The 20,355-nt window shown below is 37.6% G+C and overlaps 1 protein-coding gene across 1 annotated transcript; it reads left to right on the plus strand.

Moving 5' to 3' along the window:
• Positions 1 to 248: 248 nt before the first annotated feature.
• SMARCB1 (SWI/SNF related, matrix associated, actin dependent regulator of chromatin, subfamily b, member 1) lies at positions 249 to 19,817 on the plus strand. The gene is made up of 9 exons (XM_063454500.1): positions 249 to 391; positions 2,407 to 2,527; positions 6,985 to 7,114; positions 10,392 to 10,529; positions 12,026 to 12,153; positions 12,654 to 12,820; positions 13,614 to 13,804; positions 16,073 to 16,204; positions 19,333 to 19,817. The coding sequence occupies exons 1-9, from the start codon at positions 263 to 265 to the stop codon at positions 19,370 to 19,372; spliced, it is 1,176 nt and encodes a 391-aa protein (XP_063310570.1). The 5' UTR covers positions 249 to 262; the 3' UTR covers positions 19,373 to 19,817.
• The last annotated feature ends 538 nt before the right edge of the window (positions 19,818 to 20,355 follow it).

The raw sequence follows: 20,355 nt of genomic DNA on the forward strand, positions 1-20,355 counted from the left end.
AAACTGCCGAATTATAAAATGACGGTTATCTGTTCAGTTCAGCTACTTTGCCCTTCACTGTGACACGAGCTCTGAGCCTGGCAGGAACAGGAAGCATGGCGCTTTCTGCCTCCTTATCCAAGACTTGTTGCTACGCACACGCAACTAACAGCGCGCATGCTCCGCTTACGTACGACGTGCGCACGCGCATGACGCACAGTCTCGTTGAACTTCGAGGCATGCGCGCTCCGGAGGCCGTCTCTCTCTCGCTCTCCTGTCGCGCATGCTCAGTGCGGCGGGCCCGGCGCTAGGAGGCGGCAGGATGATCATGGCGTTGAGTAAAACGTTCGGCCAAAAGCCGGTGAAATTCCAGCTGGAGGAGGATGGGGAGTTCTACATGATCGGCTCCGAGGTATGAGCTCCCCAGCCGGCCGCTTGCTGGCGTTTAATAAGCCAGGGTTGCTATAATGGAAGGACAGGCCTTGGACAAAGGACTGGGGGGGGGGGGAGGGGGAGTCACCATAACAAGACTTCTGTAACCATTAATATCATGTGTTAGGAGCACAATAACCACATGGCAGAGTCAGGAGGGCAGCATGTCTACTTACTGAGGGGGATTAGTGGCATGGGACAAGGAATTCATATACAGTAAACATTCACTCACTCCTGTTTTATTGTTTAGTGTAGACATTCCTAAAAACATGTGTGTGTACATTGAACATGTGCCCTTGCACAGTTTACATGTGTGTGTGTGTGTGTATATACATTGACAATGTGCCATCACACATGGCAAATCTGTGGCATTGGGACCTCAGATGGATGGCTGGGAGTAGTGAGTGTTGTGCCACTGGACGCCCATCACTGAACTAAAGAATGAGACAATAGCTAAAAAAAAAAATATATATATATCTCTATATCCCCTTTAAGGGATTGCATTGTGATTTAGTAAGTGCCCGTAAATGGATTTGTTGCGTCTGTTTATGTAAACAATGTGTGACAAATTAGTTTAATATTCATTGTAACTGCCTGTCCCATATCATTTTGACAGTTATGGATTAGATTTTCAAAGTTACAAGGTTAGGGCTATCCGGGTGTAGGAATATGATGACAGTGCGCCGAGTTAGTGAATCTATTCTGGCTCCTGTGAACAGCTTTTTGTTGAATATTAAATCTGTAGCTTAATTAAACACAATCTATATCACTTTAAGCATACTAAAATGAAATACAATATTTCACCAGAAGAAATTTAATAAGATAAAATGTTTTATTACTATACATACTTGCCAGTGTCATGACAGGTAATGGTTTCCTTATCGACTCATTAATCCTCTATCCTTTTATTTTCAGAGTTTATTAAAGGACCACTCTAGTGCCAGGAAAGCATACTCGTTTTCCTGGCACTAGAGTGCCCTGAGGGTGCCCCTCCCGCCCGGCTCTGGAAAGGGGTAAAAATGTACCTTTTTCCAGCGCTGGGCGGAGAGATCTCCTCCTGCTCTCCTCCTCCGATCCTCCTCTTCTCCTCCCCGTCGGCTGAATGCGCACGCGCGGCAAGAGCTGCGCGCGCATTCAGCCGGTCACATAGGAAAGCATTCACAATGCTTTCCTATGGACGCTGGCGTGCTCTCACTGTGAAAATCACAGTGAGAAGCACGCAAGCGCCTCTAGCGGCTGTCAATGAGACAGCCACTAGAGGACATAGGGGGAAGGCTTAACCCATTCATAAACATAGCAGTTTCTCTGAAACTGCTGTTTCTGAAAAAATGGGTTAACCCTAGAAGGACCTGGCACCCAGACCACTTCATTAAGCTGAAGTGGTCTGGGTGCCTAGAGTGGTCCTTTAAAGAGACACTCTTGCCTCCATAATCTCTACCACTCTGTAGTGGTTGGTACCATAAATAGGAGAGTTTTAGTTGAAGGCTTTCTGTACTGACTTCACAGCCTTGTTGGAAATGGTTTTAAAGTTTCTGGGAGGATGGGGCATGGCACTTTAAGCATCATAACCGCTACTGTGCACTGTAGCAGTTGTGGTGCTTAAAGTGTTCCTATCGTTCCACAATAGTTTCATGAACTGCTGTTTTATGGCACTAAGAAAGATTTTTATTCTCCCTGCAATGAAAGCATTGTGCAGGGAAATAGGTTTATTTATGCTGATTGCAAAAGATGCATTGTTTGCATCACGCTCCATATTCACTGCACAACAAAATGGAAGCAAGTGTCAACTGAGGATTTTGCACATCCCTGTATGCAAAAGATGTATGGTGATGGGAAAAGAAAAACAGTTTGAATAGAGGGAGAGTGATTACCCATAGAGCTTTGTTTTCATTAGTCCATAAAGGTCAGGGATATTGCAATCCAGTTTGTATTTGTTACAATAAACAGGACTGTGCGAGATATATCTGTAATTGACACATTTATTCTCATTTTCAGGTGGGTAACTTTCTGCGCATGTTCAGAGGTTCACTATACAAGCGGTACCCCTCTCTTTGGAGACGGTTGGCAACAGTTGAAGAACGAAAGAAAATTGTTGCATCCTCTCATGGAAAGAAATGTAAATAGTTATTTACGTTAATGATATTTTGCTTATATTGGATTATTCTTCAAAGCATATAGGTCACCTGGAAAAACAACAAATGTTAAAGGGGCATTCTAAGCACAATAACCACTACAAAGCATTATAGAAGTTATAGTGCCAGGAGTCCCCTGGAATAATCTCTCAGTACATAACCAAGCCTTTGTTTTAACAGTTTGACACCAACTTTGATCCAATGGGCACCAGCAGTCCAGCCACCTCTCCTTATATCATTTAAGCTATTTTCATATTAGTAGCATCAACTTGGCCGTTTTTTTTTTCTTTCAGAATTCATTGGCTGAGAGTATCAGCTGACTCTGACCCAATGAATTCCATCCAAATTCAACTAATGCAAAAATGGAGCTGAACTACTGCTGCCTCAGGGTATCTAGGTAAGTGTCAAACTTTTCTTGATGTAGTCATTATGGTGTTTAGACTGTTCCTTTAATCATGTTTAATGCTGGTAATCTGTAAATGTTTTTATTTTTTTTTGTATATCTGTTACCTGACTCTTTTGTTGGAAGAGTTCCCACCACACACCAGCATTTTTCTTTCTGTCTGACTTCTACATTCTTTTCAAATCTTTGTAACATCTTTTATAACTTATATTAGAAGGCGGTTTCAAATGTGTGTAAAAGCACTTGTTGTGGTGTAATGTTAAGCCAGCTGCTGCCCCCATATATTATTATTGTAGTGCTGTTCTATTCTAAACTTGAAAATAAATGTATACATTCAGCTGGGCAATGTGTATTTTAGCTGCATATATTAAAAGGAAATTCTAAGCACCATAATCACCACTGCTTATTTATTTTATTTATTGCTTTAGCCATTCTTAAATAGTGCTCTCATACAGAGCCCCATATAATTTGTGAAAATAACATTAATAATCATAAAAACAAGGGATACATGTTTAAGCATATGGACACAAAAGGAGAAGAGAGCCCTGCCTCTAAGGGGAATTTTAAACATTGAGATAAAAGGTTGTGGGGAGAGAATACAATTGTGACGTCACGGAAATGTATGTAATCTATTTATGGTGCAAAGAGTCTTTGTGATTAATTTATTGGAAATAAGTCAAACTAAAAAGCAGCAGTTTAAAGGGAGGAAACTGACATGGTTTACCTGGCACTCTGCTCCCACAATCTAATTACAGAGTTGGATTTACACTTCTGTAACACTAACCTCCGGTCCACCTGCACTCCTACCGCAGCTTTTGTTTATTTGTCCTGCTTGGGCACACTTCCATAATGCAGACACGCTGGTTTTGTTGCCGGTGTGCCAGCGTTTGAATGGAGTCACTACATTCCTATCTTCACTAGTCAGCACTATCAGGGCCACTATGTGGTGTGGTGACCATACCGCAGCACATGCACAGTTGATACTATGGATAGAGAGCAGAGGGACGTACTGTGGGAGGTTACCTCTTCTCTCCCTGGCTTTCAATTTATCATCATTGAAAATCAGACAGGAGTAAACCCTAAAAAAAAAAAATGTGTGTGTGACAAATTGTTAAAAAGTGTATACAATTTAAAGGAACACTATAGTCACCTATATTACTTTAGCTAAATAAAGCAGTTTTAGTGTATAGATCATTCCCCTGCAATTTCACTGCTCAATTCACTGTCATTCAGGAGTTAAATCACTTTGTTTCTGTTTATGCAGCCCTAGCCACACCTCCCCTGGCTATGATTGACAGAGCCTGCATGAAAAAAAAACTGGTTTCACTTTCAAATAGATGTAATTTACCTTAAATAATTGTATCTCAATCTCTAAATTGAACTTTAATCACATACAGGCGGATCTTGCAGGGTCTAGCAAGCTATTAACATAGCAGGGGATAAGAAAATCTTAATTAAACAGAACTTTCAATGAAGAGCCTAAATAGGGCTCTCTTTACAGGAAGTGTTTATGGAAGGCTGGGCAAGTCACATGCAGGGAGGTGTGACTAGGGTTCATAAACAAAGGGATTTAACTCCTAAATGGCAGAGGATTGAGCAGTGAGGCTGCAGGGGCATGTTCTATACACCAAAACTGCTTCATTAAGCTAAAGTTGTTCAGGTGACTATAGTGTCCCTTTAAGCTAAGACCATTACAGCCAGTGTATAACATAAGAAGAGCTGTTTTGGTCTTTGTAAGTAATTTGAATGTATTTGAAAATAGTCTTTCTTGACAGTACATGAGATACTTCAATTGTTAATGCGTAAGTCACTTAATGGGACACTGACTGCCCAGATACAAAATGCATAAAAATCACTGTTTAGTAGATAAACCCCAAATGAAATTTACTTGCATTTAATTTATTTTTTTACATTGGGGGTATATCTTCATGGATTGCAGGATAAAACTTACAAGGAAAGGTTAAAGGAACTTAAAATGTATAGCTTGGAGGAAAGACAAGACAGGTAGGATGTATTACTTTACTGAGAGGGTAGTGGATGCATGGAATAGCCTTCCAGCTGAAATGGTAGAGGTTAACACAGTTAAGAAGTTTAAGCATTATTATTATGTTATTTATATAGCGCCATCAAATTCTGCAGCGCTTTACAATGGGTGGACGAACAGACATGTAGTTGTAACCAGACTAGTTGGACACACAGGAACAGAGGGGTTAAGGCCCTGCTCAATGAGCTTACATGCTAGAGGGAGTGGAGTAAAATGACACAAAAAGGTAAGGATAGTATTAGAATGGTGACAGTTGCAGAAGAGGAATCTTTCCTTATCAGGGTACTGACCGATATAGCTTTCTCCTCCACTTAAAAGGTATGGGTATCTAGTAACCTCTTGAAATATCTGAGGCTTAAATATATCCATCAAGTGCAGAAAAGTGCTCAACTATCTCTCCAAGTAAAGACCTAATATACATCATTAGAACAGAACTACTGGCCTGAATCCTCTACTGGTTGACCCAAATGGACATTACCTAAGATTCTTTAGAACTACTGAAAAGCATGCGTGGGATAGGCATAAGGCTATGCTAACTATAAGATAAGGCCAGGGACTAATGAAAATATTTAGAAATTGGGCAGACTAGATGGGCCGAATGGTTCTTATCTGCCATCACATTCTATGTGTCTATAAACAGCTTGCAAAACCTGCAGTTCTTTTCTATGCAGCCTTTGCAAACCCTTCTAACCCTGCGCAGACTTTCTGTGGCGGGCAAATCACAGACTTCCCAATGCTGCTCAACGAGAAGTCTTTGCAAGGCAGGTGCTCTGAGCAATTGCTGTCTCTTAAATTTAGCTCCACTTAGTTAACCAAACTAGGAAGTAGCGGGACCTGTTGTCCGCTTGAAAGCCAAGGGGTCAAATTATAAAAGTGTTAATTTCTATTGAAATCTGCACTTTTTGCAAAATAAAGAGTGTTTACATTGCGGGGTCTTATGACAGCCGCTAGACATGCTTCCTATACACTGATCAAATAAAATTGTCACATGACGCAGACGCCCATGAGAAACCATTCATGTTTTTACATGAAACTGGGAGAGGGACCTAAAACAAACCACAAATGGGGCATGATGGCGTTAGAAATACAGGCTTGTATTCCCAACACTATAGTGTTCCTTTAATGAAATATTTGAGGTTAAATATTGTATGGTTAGATTATTATGTATGAATCTGGATTGTTTTGATTGACTGTTACTTGGTGAATACTTTACAACACTGAAAATTGCAGACATTTTTCTATGAACAATTTTTTAAATATCGCTATTCTATTTTTTTTTTAGTGCAGTTTTTCAGTGTGGTGTTGAATCTTTGTTCCTCTGTTGTTTTTTTCTCAAACCACTTCCAAATTTTTCATGACCGCAATAGCTATTAATATAAGCATTCACTTTTGTCCAAATTGGTACAAATAATGACAAATTGAAATTCGTCATTATATCTGCATGAACCTACAGAGTGAACTCAGGTTCTCAAAATAATCTGTTGAAATTGATTGATTTGGAATGTCAGCTGACCACTCTAGCCAATCAGCGGCCCCTCTGCCCAGCGGCACTTCGCACTTCCTAAAACTCAATTTAAGAAACCAAATACTGCTGGGGGAAATGGAGATCCAGCACTGGAGGCCACCGTTGGAGTTAAATCAGTCAAGAACTGTTTAACTCCTTCAGGCAAGAATGCACCTAGGGGCCTCCTGGCATCAGAGCAACTTCATTTATATTAAGTTATGTTGTCCACAGTGTTCCTTTAAATGCATTTGTGCCATAAGCACTTGAGGAGTGCTTTTGTTTCAGACTTGCTCCCCCTAATGGGTAGAGTACCATGTATTAGCAGCTATATTTATGGATAATATTTACCAATTATGTGATTCATAGTTAAGATATAATAATAATAATAAAGATTTTGGCAATGGCCTTATGGGTAGATGTCCAGAAATGTTCACTTTAAATGCACCATGGGATTGCTGTTCTTTCTGACTGTTTGCTGTGTTCTTTTAAGATCATGGGTATACAACATTAGCTACAAGCGTCACACTACTGAAAGCTTCTGAAGTCGAGGAGATTCTTGATGGAAATGATGAAAAATATAAAGCTGTTTCTATCAGCACAGAACCTCCAACCTACCTCAGGTTAGTGACTTAAAGGAAATCAATCTAGAATAATGCTTGTACATTCCAAGTAATCTGTGCTGCACTGCATTGAGATTATTGCCAGCTTTCTGTAATGTGTGTCATTTAAAGAAAAATAAGATTTTGAAATTAGGTGAACAATTTGCTGATTAAATAAAAAGTAATCATGGGTGAGTTAAATTATGAGAAAATTAGAATAAAATGTTGTTATAGGAGAGTGTGTATTGATGACAATTGTTTTTTTCTGTTTTTAATTTTTTTTTTTCCTTTTGGTTTTGTCCATGAATAGTCCAATAAAACAGTATTTTAGGCATATTATAGATTATCTTGTCTTGGACAACCTCTGAACAAATACAAGTTCATCAAAAAGAAAATGTAAAAGATAATTGCAACATAAAGACGTAGGCTTTACATCATGCCTAGAATTTATCAAAACAATCTAGAGATTTTCATTTGACATCATATAATGTGCCATCCATTGAGAGTGGTGTTCAGATTCCCAATAAAAAATATCCTGACAAAACGCTATTATTACAATCATTTGTATAGTGTCATCGTATTCCGCAGATTTACAATAGGTAAGGACGGCGTGGATGTGCTATGCTGTCCTTGGGGACCCGACTTTAAACGCCGGCGGGCGGCATAGCACGTCCAGGGGACTTACCTGCTCGCCGGCGATCGCGATGGGGGGGGGGGGGGGGACTTACCTGGCATCCCATGGAGTCCCCCTGCTGCTGATCTGGCCCTCCTGGGCCATGTTATCGCGAGGTCCTTGCGAGGACCTCACGATCACATGGATGGAATAGCCGTCCATAGCAGTGCCAGCAGGAGGAGTGACTGGAATGACAGGTAGTCCCCCTGCTGCATGAAATAAAGTTTAATAAAGTTCAAATACATTGTAAAATAATATATACTTAGATCATTTTTTATATATGTATATGATCTGTGTGTGTGTGTGTGTATATATAGCTACTGTCTAAGTGTATTTTAATAGTGTGTGTGTGTGTGTGTGTATATATATATATATATATATATATATATAATTTCAAAATACACTTAGAATGATATTAAATACATTTATATAATTATAATATATATTGTAAAATATATAAATACGGTAAAAATGTAAAAAAATTAAAAATTTAAAAATGTGTAATTTCATTCTAACTGTATTTTGATATTTATAGATATCAAAATAAAATTGGAACGAAATATATATATATATATAATTTTTTTTTTTTAATTCTGCATATATTTTATATATTTAAGTAATTTTATTAATTACAATTTGCAGGACCTGCCTGATAACCCAGGCAGAAAGTCCATAGATTTTAATTTGCTAGCACTATATTTAAGCCTGCAACTTTCCAAGACTCCGTAAAACCTGTACATGTGGGGTACTGTTTTACTTGGGAGACTTCGCTGAACACAAATATTAGTGTTTCAAAACAGTAAAATGTATTACAACGATGATATCGCCTGTAAAAGTGAAGTTTTTTGCATTTTTCGCACAAATGTCACTTACACTGACGATATAATTCTTGTGATATGTTTTAGGGTTTTAAAAAAAAAAACACTAATATTTGTTTTCAGCGAAGTCTCCTGAGTCAAACAGTACCACCCATGTACACGTTTTATGGTGTTTTTTTTTTTTTTTTTAAGTTAGAGTCAAATGTAAGGCTTGTGTTTGTTTTTTTTTTCACATTGAAATTCGCCATATTGGTTACATTGCGTTTGAGAACGTATGGTAGCCCAGGAATGAGAATTACCCCCATGATGGCATACCATTTGCAATATTAGACAACCCAAGGTATTGCAAATGGGGTATGTCCAGTCTTTTTTAGTAGCCACTTAGTCACAAACACTGGACAAAATTGGAGTTCAAATTAGTTTTTTGCATTTTTCACTCACAAACAAATATTAACATTAACTTTGGCCAGTGTTTGTGACTAAGTGGCTACTAAAAAAGACCGGACATACCCTATATGCAATACCCTGGGTTGACTACTATTGCAAATGGTATGTCATCATGGGGGTAATTCTCATTCCTGGGCTACACGTGAGACATTGCTGAATACAAATATGTGTATTTTAGTGCAGTAAAAGCAAATAGTATTATGACATTCACAGATAAAATGTCATGCAGAACTACAAAAATATTTTTTTTTTTAAATGTTAATTTCTCACTTTTATTTTTATATTTTATTCATATTAAATTATGTTTCATAGCTAAATATTTGTTAAATGAAAGCCTGATTTTCTCCTGAATAAAATTATATATAAGAAGTGTGGGTGCACTTAATATGAAAGAGGTAAATTACGGTTGAACAGTCACAGTCAAATTCCAAGTTTTTGTTTACGTTTTATTTTGATCAAAATGTGTACATTTGGCTCAGTCCTTAAGGGGTTAATTCCAACAAAACACGTATGATGTACGTGAACAGGAGGTAAAGCAGGCCAGCCCTAACGAACTTAAAAACATCATAAATAATACTTCAGTTTTGTTTTGTTTATTGTTTCATAGCTGAAAAGAGACTTGCTTCAATCAAGTTCAGCCTTTCTCACATATGTTTTTGCTGTTCTAAAAGAAGGCAAAAAAACTCAGCTTGACCTGCCTTCCAATTTTGCAACAAACTAGGAAAAAACTCCTTTACCTATGAATGGCAGTCAGGTCTCTTCTTGGATCAAGAAGCTGTTACCCCACTTATTAAAAATGATATCACAGAATATTATATTTTTACAAGTATTCATCCAGTTGCTGTTTAAACATCTGTACAGACTCTGATAAAACCACCTATATCACATATCCCTATTGTTCTTACTTTAAAATAAACACAACCCTTTCCTTTGCATTAGACTAAATCTTATTTTTTCCCATCTAAATGGATTTGGGTAGTTTACAACAATTCATTACTACCTAGTCCACTCCTACTTGTCCGCTTTTTTCAGTTTGTTGGATGCATGATCTCCAAATTCCCATAGGACTGTTTTAAGAGATCTCATATTTGGGTTGAGTCCCTGATACCAAAGCACCAGACACAGTGCGTGCTTGGTTCTGTCTAGTTTTATTTAAAATACACAAAAATTTTAAGATTAACAAAAGTAATTATCAGATGAGAATATCAGAATATTTCTTTTAGCAACAAGACCCAGAAGTTTGCCCTGTGTTAAACTGACTTGATTGGTGTCTTTTAATCCACTAGATTTGTGTACATCATTCTTCAGTTGACTCACTGACTCATAAGCATTTGTGACTTTATATTTATGTTTCTTGCAGGGAACAGAAGGCAAAGCGGAACAGCCAGTGGGTTCCAACATTGCCTAACAGCTCCCATCACCTTGATGCTGTGCCGTGCTCTACTACTATTAACAGGAACCGCATGGGTCGTGATAAGAAGAGAACTTTCCCACTCTGGTAAGGCTTCCTTAAATCGAAATATTGTGATATATATCTGTTTATTTAAAGGGAAACTTTTACCTCCTAAGAATCTCACTATTTTATTTACCTATCCCCCTATATCTAGCAAATATGTTTGCAAGGTCTGAAGAAGTCAATGTAGAAATCCACACGTCTACATATACCTTTATCCTGTAACTTGGCTCCCTGACAATCATTATTAATGTTGCAAATGTCTTTCATTGAATTTAGTGGAAGTCTTGACATAAAAACAAAAGGGGAGGTTTCTCAAAGTGTTCTGTCCTAAAAAGGGTCTTAAGTACTAAAAGTGGGGCAATCACCATAGAAACCAGTGGAACAAGCAGGCACATTCTATTAGTGGCTCATCTCTTTTTACATTTTGCACTAATTTTTAGAATGGCACACTTTGATAAATAACACCCAGTGTTTATTTTATTCTCATTTGCATTGTGTGCCTAGTCTGAGATCCATTATGCTGTAACTTGAGCAATCGTTAAATATACATTTAAAAGAAAACCATATCACACAAAAAAGAGAAATAACCATTTGCCATTGTCAAGTGAAAATTTAGACCTGGCGAATATGCTATGGCTTGCAGCCTTGCAGTGGTGAGTAACTTTTAAGGCTTGACCTGTAGCATGGGGCTTTACATTTTAAGCCCTGGCATAATTTTCTCGGTGTGACTTTCACGTGTTTTACGAAAGGTAGAGAGGAAATCCCCGCCCATTAGCTGAGATATAGAAATTAAAGTTTAAAGTAAGCATTTATACAAACTATTTGGCTTCATGCTATTACTTAAATTAAATTGTTTATGAAAAACTCAAAGCACAGTCAAATATATTTGACAATATTGTATACAATAATGTTCATAATTTTATGAACATGTCAGTTTGTGGCAAAAGGTATTTCTTCAAACCGCGTCCCTGCTGCTTCTTACAATATCTAGGCAGGCATTACTGGTAATGGCTGGTGGGAATGGGCATCTTCTCAGGTGATATACAATAAATATCTATGGTATCTCACGGGGTATGAACGAGAAGCGATTTGGATTTTCCTGCAGTGCCTTCTGTGAACCCCTGTTTTGTCCCAGTAAAGCGAGATCTAAACATGATGGTGAATGGCAAGTAAGGAAGAAGGGAAAGCCCTTACCACTTTCTCAACAGGTGCCACCAAACAAGTGGTATTGCGTCAACTTGTATTGTTTCATGTGGGGTGTAGTTTTTGGGGGGGTTCTTTGTTTTTTTTATTTTTTTGTAAAGGTTCCCAGGCATGACAATGCACAGAAGAAATTCTTCCATATGGCCTTTTTTTTTATTATTATTATTATTATTTTTTTGTAAACCTGTGCTAACTGTAAGCATTTTATGTTGATGCATAAATTTATTGTGAGAGCCCATCAATTTTTAGATGTATAACTGCAAGAAACTGTGATGTTTTTGTCTTTGAATGTGTTAATTTCATTACTTATTCACTTTCATGTTATTGATGTATAGCTTTGATGATCATGATCCAGCAGTAATCCATGAGAATGCCTCTCAGCCTGAGGTGCTTGTTCCTATTCGACTGGACATGGAGATAGATGGGCAGAAACTGCGAGATGCCTTTACATGGAATATGAATGGTAGGATAGCATTATGATGTGTCATATTGATTCTAAATTTCAGTTTTATCTCAAAATAAACACATTAAGTGTCTAGGCAATATTTACTGTTCATGGCATAGAACAGTTTGCTGAACTTTGTAATCTTCTGCTGGAAAGTAATCTGCAAACAATTTAGGAATTGTTAACCAGTATCAAAGTCAATATGTTGCTTGGAAAATATGTGGTTATTTTTAGTTATTTATTTTGTGTAAATGGGTTCCTGCCTTGTCTACCTTCAATCTAGTCAGAAGAGTATTAAAGCTTCCCTTTATTCTTATAGTATAAATTTCTATTATGGATGCATGCCCATTGCAGTTTTAATAAAATTGCATTTGTTATTTTGCAGCCACTTTTATTTCTTAGACTAATGAGCATAACCGTTTTTAGAGATGGTGGTATTTGAGGTCATCTGTCTAACTGTGAGCATTTTTAAGGTTTTATTGCAGATTTTTAACAGTTTTATTTTTTCTTTCAAACAGAAAAATTAATGACTCCAGAAATGTTTGCAGAGATTCTTTGTGATGACCTGGATCTGAACCCATTAGCATTTGTCCCGGCTATTGCATCAGCCATCCGCCAACAGATTGAATCTTATCCTACTGACAGTATCCTAGAGGACCAGTCCGACCAGAGAGTAATCATCAAGGTACATGAAAAAAATTTAATTTAGATGCAGGCTAAACGTGAGTAGTCTTCCAAATATAAGCTTCTGTACAAGAACAGTTGGATCATCCACCAATCAACAACTATAAGTATAAACATCCAAGACCCTACATGCGGAAAGTCTTTCATGCAAATGTGATTTTAGAGATGTTAGTCCATACATTTAGAATAAGCGTTGGGACAAGATTTAGTCTCCCACATTTCACCTTCTAGACTTTTAGTTCCATGTGACTGTATGAGGCTTGTATGGTATCAAGCCTTTTGAAATACTACATACTAACATGGAAGGGAGCTTTTGTATACCCAATCTCGGAGGTTGATTGTTGTGTATGAAGACGAACATCAGAGTCTACCCAAACCCTTCTTGATCTAACAATTTCAGTCAGCTCTTGACCAGTTAACCTTCACTTTGTCAGTAAAATAAAGTGAGAATACATGCATTCATTTATGATCATTTCTTCTTACCCTTTATACAAATGTAAGTAGAATGTTCGGTAGCGTGATTAGAATTTCATGTTTGTAATTATATTGACTGTAGTCTTAAGCAGGGGTTTAGTGTAAACTGGCAGAAATAACAAACTTTCATGATCTGTGTATCCCTACAGTTTTCAGTAGATGTGTTTAATAGCTTTCTCTAACTGCACAGTTAGAATGCAACCATTAAATCTATATGAGATACCACAAGGCCCTGTATGGCTAATGTATAATGTACATAACGTTACGAGAAAGTGACCTAACTTTTCTGATTTATAGTTTTGTCCATTGTCTTCACCCAGCTTAATATCCATGTTGGAAATATTTCTTTGGTGGACCAGTTTGAGTGGGACATGTCAGAGAAGGAGAATTCCCCAGAGAAGTTTGCCTTGAAGTTATGTTCAGAACTTGGGTTGGGCGGGGAATTTGTTACCACTATTGCATACAGCATTCGAGGGCAGCTTAGCTGGCACCAGAAGACCTATGCATTCAGGTAAGCGCTAATTCACTAATTATTTGCAATGGATATTTTACCCTTTCCACCTCTCCTGGCGGGTATACATCACAAATAGTGGAGTTTGGGATTTAATATTCGAGTAGAAAATTATCAAATTTCAAATTCTATCTGAAATTATAAGAAAGGCAGCTGCCAGCAATTGGTATTGGTATTCCAGCAAGTGCTAATTAAATAGCAGAAATGACAAATTGCCTGTAAAATGGTGCGCGTGTTTGAAAAGCAATCAGTTTTACATGCCATCAGATCCTATGCTGCCTCTGTGTGTGGTAGTAATAACTATTTCCTGAGGGATCCAGTTTAGCCTTTTAACTTTAAAGGGATACTTTAGACACCATCCATCCATGCATATGATACATCTCAGTGGCACGACATTGGAAGCTATTGTTCAAGTGAACGGATGCTTCTTGTGGCTTCTGTTAATATGCACTTGGGTCAGATAAGCCATACATTGTAAATTATAAAGTCCCTAGTGAGTCATAAACAAAATTAACGCTTGGTGATCAGCCTGTGTCAATTCCCCTTTAAAGATAATCTTTTTTTATTTATTTTTTAAATTATGTAGTTTGGTAAAACTGGTAATGTTATTACATCTACTGTGTACTATATGGGTACACATTTCTCCCACATGTCTAGCTCACCTATTTTGTAGTTACTTCTATCAGGCTTCCAACTTATGACTATGGCAGTAGTAGTAGATACTGTCTGCAGTGTCACATACATTTTGAATAAGCAGTGTAGCGCTCCACATGCATACCAGTGGTGGTTTTTATTATTAATTTCCAATACTGAGTGTGCACTTTATCTTTTTTGTACTAATCTATAGGGTAGAGAGTCCCTATTTGTGTGGTAGCTGCTATCATTCTATTCAATTATTAACTGAAAGCGCCTTGAAAACACACAAATCCTTATTTCTGTGCCTTTTGTATTCCACGACAAGTCTAGGACTATGAGGTTTCATATTCATCCATGTAAGGAGTTGGTCTATTTCAGTTTACATTTTTAGGTTTGTAGAAAACTAAATATAGCCCAGAGCTGTTTCTAGACATTAAATTTGGCTCCTTGTTTGTTTTATATTTTATTTACGTTCTCTAAGTGTGTGAAACAGTCTTTCTGAAGTGACTCCTTAACCTTGGAACATAAATTCTGTCTTGTGTTCTGCTTCTCTCCTCCCATTAATTCTTCTTTGTCCAGATTTCTCTAACTGTTTAAAGAATATAAAATTGTTCCATCTAATCTGCAGTAGTCAGGGATGAAACATGCAGGGAAAGAGTCTTCTTTCAGCTACGCACGTAACAGGACAAGGATCTAAATTGGAAAGCCAGCATTGTTTACAGATGCATTTAATAATGTTTTGACATTCTTTGTTCCTAGGAAATATGCTCTGATGTTAATCCATATCCTATCACGTTTATTCTAAGTTAAGATTGGAAATCCCTGTTTATGTCTAAAATTACCTTATACGTTTTCAAACACACTGGCGTGAAAAAACTAAAAAACACAATATAGGTTTTGTTTTTTTGTTTTTATAGTCCTTTTTAGAAAATAAACATTTATTCAAATCCTACAATGCAATATACACACTACTATAGATAGTGATTGTAGTGAAATATATACACAAATACTTAACTTAAATGTTATAAAGCAGCCTCCCAAGATCGTTACCCAAAGAAGACGACCTTTTCAAATATAGATAACCACAAACAACAAAACTTCGGGATACGGCTGAGAATGATTCTAAAAGGAACATAAAAAAATATACAACATAGTGAAGTACAATTAACACATCTTTTTGCTCTATATATGAATGCACTCACAAGATAATGTAGAATATATCGCTCATAGGGTGCCTCCCCCGATGGATATGGGGGGGCTGATATCGGGGGAGGCACCCTATGAGCGATATTCTACATTATCTTGTGAGTGCATTCATATATAGCGCAAAAAGATGTGTTAATTGTACTTCACTATGTTGTATATTTTTTTATGTTCCTTTTAGAATCATTCTCAGCCGTATCCCGAAGTTTTGTTGTTTGTGGTTATTTATTCAAATCCATCTGCAGGTTTGAACATTAAGGAAAGGGTATTGAATCTGTGGATGCATAGCTGTTTCTGTTTTTGGTACCAGGATCTCATTTTTGTTTCAGTTTGTGTGTTTGTTTTTTTTGGCTTAATTATGGATTATTCACAATAATATTGCAACCTCTCATTTGTAATTATCTTGTGTGCCTTGGTATTCTGTTTTAGTGAAAATCCTTTGCCGACAGTTGAGATTGCCATCAGGAATACAGGTGATGCTGACCAGTGGTGCCCCCTCCTGGAGACTCTCACAGATGCTGAAATGGAGAAGAAGATCCGGGACCAGGACAGGAACACCAGGTGCCACCGCCGTTTCATACGCTTTTCCTTCCGGGCTTCCCGCCGGGGTAGAATATAGACAACAAGGTGGCACTTCCTCGGAGAATCCACGAGGAAGAACTATCCGCTTTTGCGCACCAGCCTATGAAGTGATTGTGTCTTTATCCGTGTCTGTGCTGTCGTTGCTTCAGCCAATGGAGCTGCTCTATTAATCATTATCGCACTTTGCAAGTGACGTGTTGGTATTTGATTTGACTTTAGCTGGTGGGATTGGACATTTCTCCCAGTGCTCACCTTTAGCTTAGTAGCACCAGCCAACCCAGTTTCCTACAAGCACTTATTCGTTTTCTCTTTTCTTAAACTGTCACTTACTCTTGATTTGGCCTTAGTGCCTAACCCACAAAGTTTTGCTTTATAAATTCTTTCTTCTTTGTCTCACATTGAGACAATCTGAAACCCCTCTCATCCCTATCCTGCCTGTTGAGCGTCCAACATGCATTGCAGGCCCCTCCAGCAGCCAAATGTTTACATTTCTATTTGATAGTAAATGATCATAGTATAATCCACGATCCCTTTCAGAATCCCCCTTTCTAAAAAAAAATTGTCTTTGTTTTTCATGTTCTTTATATTCAGTAATACTGAAAATATCTGGTGCCAAAAAACATGCTTGATTGTCAATAGTCTTGTTAATTAGCCTTGCTGCTTTAAATGCTAAGCATAACCATTTTACCCTACCGGTTTCTGTAAAACATAGTTTTACAGGTACAGGCACTTATATTGTAATGAATTTTTTACGTATTAGTAGCTTGATGAAGTACTTACGTGCAGTGTTATTGTAAGCTTATTAGAGCTTGTGATGTTTCTTTTTCTACATGTATGACAGTGTAGTAAACAGTATTATTCTTTTGATGGGTACGGAGAACATGGTTTACAATTGCAGGAAGGTTGGCACACCATATATCGGGTGTTTTAGAAGGAGTCTTACTGCCCAATGTCTGCCAGAAAACCATTTTAGTACGAGTGGGACCAGGTCTGATATTGCAGGACCTTTAAATCCTTTGTGCCATAAAATCATTCAGTGATCAGGGATCTGTTAAGTATTGTCTTTTAATTCTTTGCTGCCTCTCTGGTACTGAATAGTTTGCCTATATAACAGGCTTTATACGGTAGATTTTGTTTTGGCTTATGCTAGGGTTTTATTCTACCCCTCTAGTTTTAGAGTGGTGAACTGTATATAGCTCTCCACTCTGCTGCTCAACGGGTTAAATATTTCACTACCAAGGATGCAAACAGTGCATTGCGGGTCAGTGAAATGCTGGCATTCAAGGTAGTAGTAGTAACACTAACGTTGCAATGCTTACTCTGCTAGTAATGTTAAAAATAGTGTTCTCAGTGGGCTTGGACTCTTAATTGGTATTATTTATGTTTTTACTCTTCATGACCTTTATTGCTGCCCCCCTGAGGCTTGTGATTAATGTGGCTATTTTTGAGTCTTGTTTTTCAGGGCTGTGGTTAGTAAAAAATAGTCATTGTTTATCAGCTTTGTAGTCCTCGTCAGAATTGTACATGTGCGCACAAAGTGATATTCAATCCGGTATTCAATCCAGTTTGTATTCCTGATTATCCCAGCATTGTTTTGATTACGTACATATTTTGAGGAGGACAGTTTGTGTATGTTTTGCTAAATTGTGTGCCTTTTTATTAATTGGCAATTTTTGGTGACGTATATAAGGAAGTGGTCAAGCTGAGGAGCCCATGTTTCTGAGCTTTATAAGTGGCGAAAGTGCCTGATCCAGTTTTTTGGTTTTTTTCGGGTGAGAGTAAAACTAGGGAACATCAACTATTCCGGTGAAGACATGTGAATGTAACTGTTAAACAACATATCTTGTTCAAGCTGGACATGTATCTAATCCAACTCAAATGTCACAGCCATGGATCTTATCGTTTGTCCCACCTTCACTCTCATGAGAATGGCACTAGATCAGTTTTTCACCTGCATAATGTTTATTAAGAAAGTGAGGCATAATGTCATATTCTGGCTAGTATATATGATTGTTGACGGGAGAAGAAAAGTGTATACCTCTGCTTCTTGTGTTGGGCCCTTCCTGTACAGGGTTTCCTATCCTTATAATACTCAAGCTTTAACCCTTTAATGTCTTACAGGTACCTTAATCATTAAAGGGATTATTAGACTGTTCATCGTCCAGAAAACCAATATGCTGCATACCTGCTCTAAGGCCTAGTTTTATCAAGTTGTGTCTAAATTTGTTTTTTTTTTTATTAAACTCACATTGAGTTTAAAAAAAAAAATCACCTTTTAGCACATTGATTCTTTTGTTTATTTTTATTAAAGGCCCATGTTGTACATCAGGGGATTAATTTCTAGGCCAGTGGTTATCACTACTCACTTCCAGCTTCTCCTACCAAAAGATTGCTGAAAATATTTAACCATAATGCTTAAATATAAGTGACATTTATATGAATCATCACGCAGAATTGTTCAGGTATGTATGTAATTGTTATGAACTTGCCCATTTGCTGATGCAATGAGTCCTGGATTTTAGAGAATGCAGAGAGACATTGAATATTTCTTCAGTTTAATTCACATATTTCATTATTTTTTTTTTTTAAGCATTTTAAGCATAAACCAATTACAGCTGCAAATTTTAAGCCACGTTTTTAATACAAATGTACAATAAGTAATGGTAGCCATCCGGGTCCTCTAAAACTAAGACTTTTGGATGCAAAAAATGGCAAGTTCCATAATGCCTATATAGATATTTGAACTCCAGATTTTGTTTCTTTATCTAACCCCAACTTATGTTTTAGCATTAATGTCTTTTAAGTGACGAATGCCTTTGACTCCCTAGAAATTAACATTCATAGTTGGAAAATAGTTTCTGGGAGTCCATATATTTGGGCACAATAAAATTACTAATATTTGAACTGTTTTATATGGACAATGCTAAGGTTGGTTGGAAGTGTGTTAGAGGTACTAAGCATAAAATGCAGCATGTTTCTTCAAATGGGTGGTGTGAACAGTGAAATTTTTTCTTCCCGATGAACGTGAACCTCTGCCTTAGTGTTAAGATACACCTGCAGCCTCCATTATCATTTACCTTGCCCCTCTTCTCTTTTCCTCCCTATAGGCGTATGAGACGTCTTGCCAACACTGCTCCGGCCTGGTAAACAGTCCCCTCCCGACGAAACTTGCGGTTCACATCCTGGAGATGGAACCCCGTCCCATAAATAAACACAATGTTACAATTAAAAGAGAAAAAAAAAAAAAAAGTAAAAATTTCTAAGACTTAAGATTTTTGAAGGAGAAGAGGGTGGTCCAAGCACCTCTCTTGAGCCTAAATCTGAGGGAGCGGGGGAACCACACATTCCACTTTGCTAAGCAGCTGGGTGCTGCTGAGTTTGGCTCCCTCACACCCCTTCCTTCCATGTACAGAGCGTGACGCATTAGTGCTACCTGACTACCGGAAGACCTGAGACAGATGTCCCAAGCCCTCCTTTATACCTGTGTACGTGATATGTAAAGCTTTTTGTGTTATATTTTTAATTTGTATTGGTGCTTTATGCACTTGTAGGGAAAAGTTTTTTAAATAAAGGTATTGCTCAGTATTCTGTATATGTCGGATTCTGTTTTTTTTCTTTTTTCATCGGTAAAAATCTATTCGCAAATTGTTTGTAAAATGTTTTTGAAGCAAAAGTTTATTTTGCAAGTTTAGTTTGTCTTGTCCCAGTCAGGTAATGAGTTTTAGGCACAAGAACAGTGCACAGTGAATATCAGAAAACTACTTGGAGGTAAGAATTCTGCACTGTCTTTACCATCCACTGGACAAGGACACAGATCAATCATTTCATTATAGAAAAGTGTAATTGCTTATGTCATCGGTTAATTCCACCACCTAAAACAATCTGAACAGGTTACTCCGTGGCAGCAAACTTTGCATTGTTCAAATGAGATTTTACCGGTCTGTATTCTTTTATATAAATAGAAACAAGTGCTTCTGTATTGGAAACATTGGGCATAATAAAACTGAATTTGGCAGAGGGAAGCAACCCAACAAGCCTTGTCCATAAGCATGTTGTGACAGCTACTTGAGATTGAGCAGTCATGTGCATACAAATATTTACATTTTACACTTTACTGTTCCTTATTTTGG

Source organism: Pelobates fuscus, chromosome 5 (genome assembly GCF_036172605.1).
Source record: "Pelobates fuscus isolate aPelFus1 chromosome 5, aPelFus1.pri, whole genome shotgun sequence".
In the NCBI taxonomy this organism is placed as follows: Eukaryota; Metazoa; Chordata; class Amphibia; order Anura; family Pelobatidae; genus Pelobates; species Pelobates fuscus.

What these genes read in the sequence shown, in the direction of transcription:
- SMARCB1 (XM_063454500.1), top strand. Translation starts at nt 263, where the DNA reads ATGCTCAGTGCGGCGGGCCCGGCGCTAGGAGGCGGCAGGATGATCATG. An exon ending in TCTACATGATCGGCTCCGAG is followed by an intron (nt 392 to 2,406) that starts GTATGAGCTCCC and finishes TCTCATTTTCAG; the next exon opens with GTGGGTAACTTTCTGCGCAT. An exon ending in CTTTACATGGAATATGAATG is followed by an intron (nt 12,154 to 12,653) that starts GTAGGATAGCAT and finishes TCTTTCAAACAG; the next exon opens with AAAAATTAATGACTCCAGAA.